Source organism: Diabrotica undecimpunctata, chromosome 2 (genome assembly GCF_040954645.1).
Source record: "Diabrotica undecimpunctata isolate CICGRU chromosome 2, icDiaUnde3, whole genome shotgun sequence".
NCBI lineage: Eukaryota > Metazoa > Arthropoda > Insecta > Coleoptera > Chrysomelidae > Diabrotica > Diabrotica undecimpunctata.
The window spans coordinates 160577245-160589527 of NC_092804.1; the positions used below are offsets into that span (position 1 = coordinate 160577245).

General features: G+C 32.5%; 1 protein-coding gene across 1 annotated transcript in view; it reads left to right on the forward strand.

Annotated features, from left to right (window-relative positions):
• The window catches only part of LOC140433972 (uncharacterized), a 151964-nt gene that overhangs the window by 64040 nt on the left and 75641 nt on the right, over positions 1 to 12283 (forward strand). Inside the window, exon 15 of the mRNA XM_072521942.1 lies at positions 1938 to 2148. Within this exon, the coding sequence (XP_072378043.1) occupies positions 1938 to 2148 (211 nt within the window). The remainder of the gene's footprint in view (positions 1 to 1937; positions 2149 to 12283) is intronic.

Genomic DNA, 12283 nt, shown 5'->3' on the forward strand with positions numbered 1-12283 from the left:
CACATGCCACAAGGAAACAATTTCAGAACCTTATTATATTATTTTTAATATTAAAAAATCGATATTATTTTAACAGGTTGACTGTGTCCCAGGGGACCGGTGTTCGTTATTATTACAGCATTATACTTGTCTTAAGATTCTAAACATTTCTAAAAGAAAAAAATGTACCGGGCTTTGGGGGCCGGTAACGCACAGAGATTACAATTTGTTACTCGGGTGCAAGACCGGTCCTGCGGGACCGGTGCATATTTATATATCTGCATGCTTGCGCAGTTAATCGACATTTAGTATCGTGTGTATTTCAATAGCAGGTGTGTTTACGTCCGTGTTTTACGTAGTTTTACTAGTCTAAAAATGTCATCTCGCGTTAAAAAGATTTTGTTTTTAGCTCAAACAGCTAATACAAACAAAACAAAAACTGTAGAGTGTAACGAACCGAGTACTTCAGTTGAAAATAAAAAATATGACGAAGGTAACCCAAATATTGTAAATTCGCGCCAAAGTCCAACTGATTAAAGAGACCATGTGCTTGCAGAGTTGCCAAATAGTGACAGTGAAAATGAACGGGACGATCTTTTTGATTCGGACGATTCTGTAATCGACAAAAACTATGTTCTTTCTTCAGATGAATCGTACAGTGATGTAAGTGAGAGTGATTTATTGATAATTATTGATGAGATTATTTAATGAGACAAAAATTGATAACGAAAAAATGTCAGAATCTGAAAATGATGATGAAAACGAGTGGCATGATATAGGTGAGAGTGACAATGAAACTGGTGAGTTGAATCAATATCAAGATATGCCTATATTAAATTTCAACGTTAACGAAATAAAAAATCCTATAGACGCTTACAAGTTATTTGTAACCGACGATCTTTTACAGAATATTGTCACTGAAACAAATAGATTTGCTCGAGAAATGTTGTTAAATATACATCGATCAAAATCACGTATACGTTACTGGGTTGACTGCGATATAGCCGAACTGAAACGTTTTTTTTTCAATATGTATAGTTATGGGATTAGTTGATATAGAAATTTATATTGGTCGAAAGATCCCATGTTCAGGAATGAGTTTATTACGACTACCATGAGACGAGACAGGTTCCTTTTACTGATGCGTTGCATTAATTTTTGTAATAATCAGCAGTGTAATAAAGATGATCGGCTCTATAAGTTAAGGGAAGTTTTAAAAGTCCTGAATAAAAATTTTCAAGCTGCATTAACTCCAGGACGGATTTTGGTAGTCGATGAAAGTATAGTACCTTATCAAGGAAGACTGCAAATAGAGCAATATCTGCCAAATAAAACACACCAGTATGGAATTAAATTATATAAGTTATGTACAGTGGATGGTTATACTAACAACATAATCGTTTGTCGTGGTAAAAATACGACTACCAGTGCAAATACTGCTCAGAGTGAGCAGATAGTGTATGATCTTCTTAAACATGTTGAATTCGAAAATGGCTACAATCGCTACTTGTATGCTGATAATTATTACTCATGAGTTTACCTTTAGCCAAATCATTATCCAAAAAACAAATAATTTATTGTGAAACCCTGAGGTTCAATAGAAGAGGTATTCCCATAACGGTACCTAAAAAATGAAAAAGGGAGAAATTTGGGGTACACAGAACAACTCCTTACGTATTATAAAATGGATGGACAAACAGCCAGTTCTGATGTTAAGCACTGATCCAACCCATTTAACTACTTTAAAACCAACAGGAAAGCGAAACTGGCAACGTGAGTTTGTATTGAAATCAAAGGTAATTATTGATTACAATCAAGCAAAAAAAGAAGTAGACTTTAGTGATCAGATGAGTTCATATCATTCCGTTTTAAGAAAAAGTTTAAAATTTTACCGTAAACTAGCCTTTGAATTTTTGCTCGACACATCTATTGTAAATGCCTGGATTGTTTATATCAAGATTAGTTGTTCCACAACATTATCTATAATGGAATTTAGAAGAAGATTGGCGCAGGAGTTACTTGTTACTACAGCTGCACACGAAAACACCACTACACCCAGAAGAGTTCCCCATACTTTTGTTAAACTGTCAGGACCTGGAAAGAAAATGAGAAGACAATGCCAAGGATGCTATCATAAATTAAGAGAAACGCATTCAAGCAAAAAGGCAAGTAATATGGTGACAAAAGTAACAAGTTACTGCAATGAATGTCCTGGACAACCAGGAATGTGTTTATCTTCCTTTAATAGCATTTATAAAAAATAATCTATTTTTCTGAAACTTGATTGTTTTTTTTTAATAACTACGAAAAAATCTTTTATTTTCCTCAAACTTTATGTTTTTTTTTGTTTAATAACTAAGGACATAAATATTATTTAGTTTACATGTTTTTTTGTTTTCAAATAACATTTACGCTAATAAAATATTAAGAAGTTTTGATCTTTTAATCTAAATCTGTAAAAAATAGTAAGCTCTCTTGATACTTTAAAATAAAATGGACGGAATAAAATAAAATACTTACAGGACAATATAATTTGAATACCATCCTTGAAAAATATTTAATTTCTAACAACATACTCTCAAGTCACGTTTCATAATATCATGTTTTATATGACATCGGCTGTCTCATAAAATGGAAGTTTTTTAAGAAAAGCCTTATATTTTAAACGTCACAAAAAGAAAATTATTATACAGGTACTATACTTAAAAGAATTGAAAAAGGTTACATTATTTATTATTATAGCTCAAAATATTCCCGCTAACGGACAAAAATGTAGTAGATTACTAAATACAATATGCTTAAGATAAATAATCAAAATATACTTTAAGCAGATAAATAGATAGTTTATTTGACTATAAGTTACACAAAGATATAGGAACAATACATTAAAGATATTTTAAATATAAAAATACATATATATATATATATATATATATATATATATATATATATATAAATATATATATATATATATATATATATATATATATATATATATAATGTCGGTTTACAACGTTCTTCGACGTCTTCCGATTTCCAATCTCCATCTCATTCTATCGTTCCATAGATCGTCCTCCAGTTCTCTTTCTCTGATTTCTTTATCAACTCCTTCTCTCCCACTTCTTCTAGGCCTTTCTGGTCTCCGCCTTCCTCTTGGTTGCCATTCAAGAATTTGTCTTGATATTCTATTCTCCGGCATTCTCCTTACGTGTCCGTACCATCTGAGTTGTGTTAAAAATACATACAAAGCGTAAATACAATACATAATAAAATAATTCAAATATTTTAAGTTTATTATACAGTAGTAATGCATACAGAAGATGGCTTCCTACTTATTTCGAAATATCCGAAGGCTACTACAAACTTTTTCTTATTTCTTGTTGTGTGAGTGAATATCACTGTTACATAAAAAATTTCTTTGATTCTTATGAATTAGTATCAAAAACTTCAAAATGTATATTTCTTGTTTTTCTTATAGTGCGGTACACCTCTAGTGCGTTGGCGAATTAGCTTAAGGCCAGACGTCTGTCTTTTGCGGCATGCAAAAGATCGCCAGTGGTATTTATGCCTGTCCAGTTCTTTATGTTCCGTAGCTACGACATTTGTTTGTGACCTACTCCTCTCTTGCCTTTAATCTTTCCCTGGATGATTAGTGGAGAAATTGCGTGTTTTTTCCTCTCAGAAAATGGCCGAGGTATCCAATTTTTCATACCTTGATCAAATTGAATAGTTCTCTCTCAGTATTTGTCTTTCTTAAGATTTCCTCGTTTCTCACCCTATCTGTCCATGGTATGCGGAACATTCTTCGCAACGTCCACATTTCAAAGGCCTCCAACTTATTAATGGTAGGTACTCTTAACGTCCATGACCATACATAGCATTTAACCACCCTGTAGCGGAGATTGAAGGAAAGATTGCGGTAACATAGTAGCGGTTTAAATTTGATAAAAGCTTGTCTTGCTTGTTCGGTATAGCATTTTATTTCTTGTTGAGGATCCCATTGGTTATTTATCATCATTCCCAAGTATTTAAATGTTTTCACTTGATCGATTGGAGCATTATCTACTTGCAGTTGTATTCTTAAAAGTGCGTTTTTTCTTATTGCCATGCATTTAGGTTTTCCAGCATTGATCTTTAAGCCATATATTTTTCCTACGGTGTTTATTTTATTTAACATCAACTGCATATCATCATATATGCAGTTGTATATCATAATATGCAACTGCATATCATATTTCATACACTGTTAATATATTTACATCCTTAAGTATGCCTTATACGGAACACCTGCAATACATCTCACAATACGATTTTGTTTCTTGAAATCGTTCTTCATACTTGAAGAGCCACCGCAGATAGATATATTACAATTCATTGTCGACTGTACTTTAGCAAAATAAAAAGACCAAGATGGTGCTGACAATTTATAATACTTTCACCATGGCAATACTTAGATAAGATTTAGTAGAACTTGCATGGGACACAAACAATACAAATTTAGTTTTGTGAACATTGAACAGAAGCGTCTGATTACTGGAACAATCAGAGAAGATCTTTAGTGAATTTGTTCATTTATCTTGTAAAAAATTAAGCCTTTATCGCGCTATAGCATTGTTGAATCATCCGCATAAATTAATACAAATGAATCAGACATTGCATATGTTCAGTAATATACAAAATAAATAATATAGGGCCTAATATGGAGCCCTATGGTACTCCATTCTTATTAACAATTTGACCAGATATTCAAATTTTGAAGCTATTTTTCATTTTAACTATTTGGTGTTGTTCTTTCAGATATGATCCAAACCAACTATAAGGAGGCCCTTAACACCATATATGTACAGTCTATCGAGGAGTACATCGTGTTGCACACAATCAAAAGTGCGACTAAGGTCACAAAAAATGGAAGTCAGATATTCACTATTATTAATTGAGATTGTATGACTTCCTCATAGAAACTGTTATTGGCTGTGAAAGTAGAAAATTTATTTCGAAATCCAGGTTGATGTTTTGTGATAACTTGATTGATATCTAAAAATAATAAAAGTTGTTTTAGCATTGCATATTTCAAAATCTTAGATGAGATAAAATAAATCCAAATAGAACAGACAATGGTCGAAAATTTGACATTATTTCAGGATCACCTTATGTTAATACCGGTAAAATAATAGAACTTTTTAGCATACTGGGAAAAACACTCATGTGATTTGCTCCAAAAACACACACTGGAGATCGAAAATCAGGGTCTTCAAAACTATTATCAGACCAATAGTATGTTATGGATGTGAGACATGGGTTATGACAGAAGACACAAAACGAAAGCTGGAAGATGTCGAAAGATATTTGGATATATTAACGAAAACGGAGTATAAAGATCAAGGTACAACCATAAACTATATCAACTGTTTAAAGAGGCACCGATTTCATAATTCGGTAAACTTCACAGACTTCGATGGGCTGGTCGTGTAATGAAAATAGAGACTGGAAGATTGCCAAAAAGAGTCCTAGATGGTAATATGCAGGATGCAAGACCAAAAGGAGGGCCATGGAAAAGGTGGAAGGATGAAGTGGAGCAGAGGCGCATGATTTGCTAGACGTGAGAACCTAGAGAAGATCAGAGGCATTTTTTGGAGGAGACCAAGGCTCGATTTGGGCAGTAGCGCCATTGGAGAGAGACAGGGCAAAACACCAGTATTGAAAGAAGCATTTATTATGTGAGCAAGGAGTGTCAAAATGTAAAAAGCAATTTTCTTAATTATCTATACCCGATATTTCAAAATCCTATCAAAACCCATCAAAACCACACGATGCTTATTTTAATTTTATATTTAAGTATGTCTGATAAGATATCTTCCTCTGGTATATAAAAAAGAAATCAGGAACGATCATAAAAACTATTCTAACAATCTAATAAAACATATAATACAAGATAACTGCAATATGAAAGTACTGAAAGCAAAAAACTCAAGCGGCATAACAAAAATCATAGAAATAAAAAATGACAAAAACGTCACCGTCCGAGACAGAAAGGAAATAAGCAAGGCCATTGAAAAATTCTACACTAAATTATACTCGGTAAATACACAACCACAACAACGACGTACTGAACGAACAATAATTAACACCGGCTTAGAAGAAATACCGGACATAACCGACTATGAAATAAAAATGGCCCTAAATGAACTAAAAACGAATAAAAAATTACAGTTGAAATGTTGAAAATTGGTGGCAGAAAAATGGAACAGGTATTAAATATGGAAACGGTATTAAATATTTTATTTAATCAAGTAATTGATGAAGGAAAGATTCCTCAAGAATGGTACAACTCCGAAGTCATTCTACTATTCAAGAAAGGAGACAAAGCAAACATCGAGAATTACCGACCAATATCCTTGCTATCACATCTGTAAAAATTACTAACTAAAATCATAACCAAGCGCCTAACACATAAGCTCGATTTCTATCAACCTATCGAGCAGGCTGGATTCAGAAAACATTTTAGTACCATAGACCACTTGCACACCGTAAGAACACTGATAAAAAAATGCATCCGTATAATGTTCCAATTCATATGGCGTTCGTCGATTTCCATTAAGCATTCGATTCTATCGAATTATGGGCAGTGCTTGAATCTCTAGAAAATGCACTTATAGATTCAAGATACACTAACAATAATAGCTGATAATATCCAAGAACTAAATGATATGTTACAACAATTAAATGCAGTTTCAGGAGCGGTAGGCTTAAAAATAACCTACAGTAAAACAAAAATACTGAGCCGAGACCAGACAAATATAACAATACGAAATCATACCATAGAACATGTTGAACATTATGTATATCTAGATCATGTCATCAAACTTCTTCTTCTTCTTCTTCGTCTAGCCATTCACGTCCATATCTGAACATAAGCCTCTTCAAGTCTTCCTTTCCATTGTTTTTTATTGTACGCTACTTGTAGCCAATTTTTCCCGGCAGTCCTTTTCAGATTATCTGTCCATCTCATAGGAGGTCTGCCTCTGGGTCTTTTGTGTTGGTATGGTCTCCAGGTTAAAATTGATCCGTGCCATTTGTTTAGATCGCTCCTAGCTACATGTCCAGCGTATTCCCATTTCAACTTTAATGATTTTTGCACCACATCGGTGACTTTGGTTTTCTGTCTTATCCATGTGTTTGTTTTCTTGTCCTTAAGTGATATACCTAGCATTGCTCTTTCCATCGCGTGTTGAGTGACTCTAAGTATATTCATATTCTTTTTTGTGATTGTCCATGTTTGTGCCGCATAAGTTAATATCGGAATAATGCATGCATCAAAAACTTTAGATCTAAGATGTTATTGAATTTGTTGATTTCTGAGTATATAGTTCAGTTTATCGAATGCTGCCCAAGCTAACTTTCTTCTTCTTTTTATTTCTTCATCAAGTCATCAAACTAGGCAGTGATGCCCAAGTCATCAAACTAGGCAAACCAAATCAAGATGCAGAAATTAAAAGAAGAACACAACTGGCATGGGACGCTTTCGGTAAACTAGCATATATCTTGAAAAATACCTTCATTCCTGTAAACTTAAAAAAAAAGGTGTATAACACATGCATACTACCAGTTTGTACCTACGGCTTGGAGACAGTGGCCCTTACCAAAAAATCTGCTAAAAAATTAGAAACAATAGAGAGCAATGGAACGAATCATGCTTGGAATATCACTGAGAGACAAGATTAGAAACACCAAGATAAGACGTAGAACGAAGAGTAGGGATATTGTGGAAGAAATTACAAAACTGAAATGGCGCTGGGCAGGTCACGTAGCCCGATATAATGACAACAGGTGAACACGGAGAATTCTAGAATGGAGGCCAAGGACGACAACAAGAAGCATGGGAAGACCTCAAAAAAGATGGGTAGATGAGATAAGAGCAGTGTGGCAGGCAAACAGTGGATTAGATTGGCGCAAGATAGAGAAAGATGGAAGCAATTGGGAGAGACCTACATTCAGGAGTAGATGTAAAAAGGTTGACAAAGAGAGGTATATAAGCTAGGAACAAACTATTTTAAACAATATCGTTGGAATACTGAAAATTAAAATTTACTTTACTTATTTTACTGGTTATATCTTCTGGTTCATTTAGAAAGGTCATCATTTTTGTTTGATATTAAATCTGGGTCTGTAATTTTATTATCATCTATTTTTTTTTATTAAGTTTATTTTCAATAGCCCATGCGGTTTTGCTTTTATTAAAAGATAGTTTTTATTAAAATATAATTGACTCTTTGTGGTCTCAACAAGTTCTTAGCTAAATTTAATACATGAATAACTACATTGTTAAATAAAATTGAAATAAAATATCTGTAAATAATTGTCACTTTGTTTTCAGATATTAAAATCTTCGTGGTCCTATTTTGCCGTTCTCAGAAGCATTAATAATTGAATAAAAAGAAGACGAAATATTTGCCAGGATTCTTAAGTTAGTTTTTTTTTTATTTTTGCTTGTTAAACAACACTTAAAAAAGATTAATAATTTATTTTGTACACGCCTTTAATGTTTTACTTGCAAATAAATTGAGCAAACTACATGTATGGGATTATTATTATTATAAAATATTTTTAGACTTTTTATTTTAATCACCATTAAACTGTATGGATTTACTGAAATAAAATTTAAACGAATCTATGTAAATTCAGATGGATATAGTGACAGGAAGAGGGTTTAATAGGTATACAAAATTATAAGACGAGAAGATAACGAGCTCGTTCCATAATAAAACAAAAAGTATTTCTTTCCAGATAAAAAAATAGACATTAATTAAATTATCAAATTTAATATCAATATAATTGTCAAAAACAATATCTGGATTAGAAAGAAAAGAAATCTAGACAAAGATTTCTACCTGGTTTTACTGGAGTATCAATTATAGGAAATTCCGAGTTAGTCCATGGCATCCACATCTTTTTTTGTTCCAGATGAATTTATTTGACGTATGTTACATAAGGTAATATAAAAAATGTAAATTTCTGTTTGGACATTAACATTTCCTAAGGACAAATATCGTTAGTTTAAAACCTCAGCCAATAGAAAGTGTTTTATTACAAGGCGTTTTGTACATTTACCTCCAAAAAAGAGAACGTAGAACAACCCTTTGAGAAAAATAAAACTATAAAAGTTATGTGACAGAGGTAAAAAACATGGAAACAAGAGAACTTACAAAAAAGATTACTAAAAATAAGAAAACAATTTTATGAAATATTATACAGAAGCCGTCCACAACAACCAGGCAATAACTCACTGCAAACCAAAAGGAAACACATAAAAAACAGTCACTGGTAACGCTTTTTAGAATAAATGGAAATGATTTTTACGATCTACAAAAGGAAATATGGCGCTTCATTAGAGGTCAAACAACGGAGGTAAAGGAACTACCAGAACCAAAACACATAGAAAGGTATATGTGGATTGACTATCTAAAAAAATGCTCTATGCAAAGGAAGAACAAATAACGCTAGAACCAGAAACACCAGTAATTACCACATATAAAGAACTTAATATAAATGTACAGGAAATTCGTAAATTACCCGAAAAGCTTAAGAACAGAACAATGTCAGGTAAAGATGGGATACTAAATAAATTACTGAAATATTGTGGAGCAGCAATGACAGAACAATTAACTAAAATACCGGAAGAATGGAGAACGAGCGAACTAATTCTACTATTCAAAAAAGGAAATAAATATAGCGAGAAAACTACAGAGGTATAAACTTGTTAAATACTATCCTAAAACTTACAACTAAAATTTTACAAGTATTAATAAATTAGAGGATAAGTTTAGCAGATGAACAACAGGTTTTTCGTAGTGGAAGATCGTGCAGATGCAATATTCGTTATAAAGCAAATTACTAAGAAATCACTAGAGTATAATAGATCTGCTTTTTTGTGTCTGATTGACCTAAAGAAAGCGTTTGACAGAGTAAGACTTAAAGATATATTCCATCTTCTGTGCAATAGAGAAAATATTATACAAACTATCGAAAACATCTACCAAAACAACAAACTGGAAATCAGATTAGATGGACAACTTACAGAACATATAGAAATAGGCAGCGGAATAAGACAAGGGAACTTATTGAGCTCCATGTTTTTTAATTTAATCATTGATGAAATCATCAAAAGCGTTAAAACAAAGCAGACAGACGACGCAACATTGATAGTCCAAGATGAAGATAGTCTGCAAAGACTAGTCCACAGATTTAACATAAGAGCAAAAGAATTTTACATGACAATTTATCTCAGAAAACTAAAATAATAGTAGTCAGCAAAGAACTAACCAGATGTAAAATAGAAATTAATGGCATCAGTATTGACCAAGAATGGAAATAAAATACCTGGAAATTTCACTATCTAACTATGTAGACCTGGACAAAGAAATGAGAGATCAAGTACAAAAAGCAAATAGACTGGAAGAATGCCTTAATAACACTATATGGCGAAACAGACACATTAACACTGAGATGAAGTCAAGAATTTATAAAGCCAGTATAAAACAAATAATGACATATGCCTCAGAAACAAGACCCGGCACGCACAACGCAAAGGCTACTGGAAACGGCAGAGCTGAGAGTACTAAGAAGAATTACAGAAAATACGTTGAGAGATCGAAAGAGAAGTGAAGACATTAGAAGAAAATGTAACATACAGTGTATAAATAAATGGACACAAAATGGACAAAATGGACAAAATAGAATAACCACACAGAATGGATGAGACCTGTGTCGTCAAAATAGCAAGAGATAAGTCACCAATCGGCAGAAGAAGTATCGGTCGTCTTGCTAAAGATGGATTGACAACCTTCCATAGAGCTCTTATTCTGCCAATAAACAAGCAGAATTGCTTATAAAGGGGAAGGAGAAGAAGAAGACGAAGAAGAATAAGAATAAAGCAAAAGGAGTAAATTACTAAATGTGGGCCCTAAAGTAATGCCGGATATAACACCAGAAGAAGCAAAAACCTCTTTAAAAGAAATAAATAATATTAAAAGTGAAACTGGAACAAACCATGAAGTGGAGATATCCAGGAGTGGCTAGTATACCTGTTGAATACAAAGCACGTGGTGTTCGTGTGTATTAAGGTATAAAAAAATTGCTTATTACAAGCTTAAATTTTTATTTTAAGAAGATCTTTATGGAATTAATCATTCCATCATCAGTTAACTAAAAGAGAGAGTAAAAATACCAATATTAAAAAACACAAGTTAAAATTTAAATATATGAAATTCCGAAAAGATCTTCTTAAAATAAAAATTTAAGCTTGTAATAAGCAATTTTTTTATACCTTAATACACACGAACACCACGTGCTTTGAAATAAATAATAAATCTCCCGAAGAAGAAGTCAAAGAATAGAAGCTGTCAAAATGGGGGTAAAGTATTACTACCACAGGTTTAAGATTTTTAGCTATGTTATCTCGCTATTGCTGACGAGGTCGTTCATGTGTTCTTCTTTCGGTTGGGACTTCTTCCCATACCAGCGTTGCTATTCTTCGTCAAAATGCCTTCTCAGGTGTCCTACCGACTGGTGTCTTCTGGACTTTATTTCTTTTATTATATTAGCGTCCGGATATAATTCTTTGAGATCTTTGGTAGTTCCTATTGTATATTTTCCTGCTGCTTTGTCAAGCATATGCCCAAAGATCTTCCTTAACATTTTTCTTTCCCAAACGCGTAGTCACTCTTCGCTGGACTTTGTTATCGTCGACGTTTGACATCATACATCACTATGGGTCGAATGTCACTTTTATATAGTTGTATCTTTGTACGTCTCGTTGGTTGTTTAAATTTTATAAGGTTTTGATTTTAATATTTTTTTAGGGTTTAAGACCAAGTAACAAGGCCAAATTTATTTATCTACGATATGTTGCTATTGGCTTAACATATTTCTCCAAGTAATCGTCACAACTTTAAAACAGTAACTTATATTTTGTGAAGCCCCATATAATATTTAACTTACTTTTTTGTACATTTAAAATTTATTGTCTTGTACAAAATTAAAGTTGAAATTTTGTTAAATACAAGTTTCCTCCTAAATGTTCAGTTTAATTAGCTGTATCATAATTGTATTCGTACATTTCTGTTAATTAATTATAACAATGATAATAACAGGTTTATTTAGATCTAAGGTAAATAACATAACTTACAATTAAAAGATTTAACAATATTATTTTTAAACTCAAAAGAAAAGGTGTACACAGAAAATAACACAGTTACAACTTCATTATATAATTTCAGAAATTAAAAATATACATGCAATTAATAAT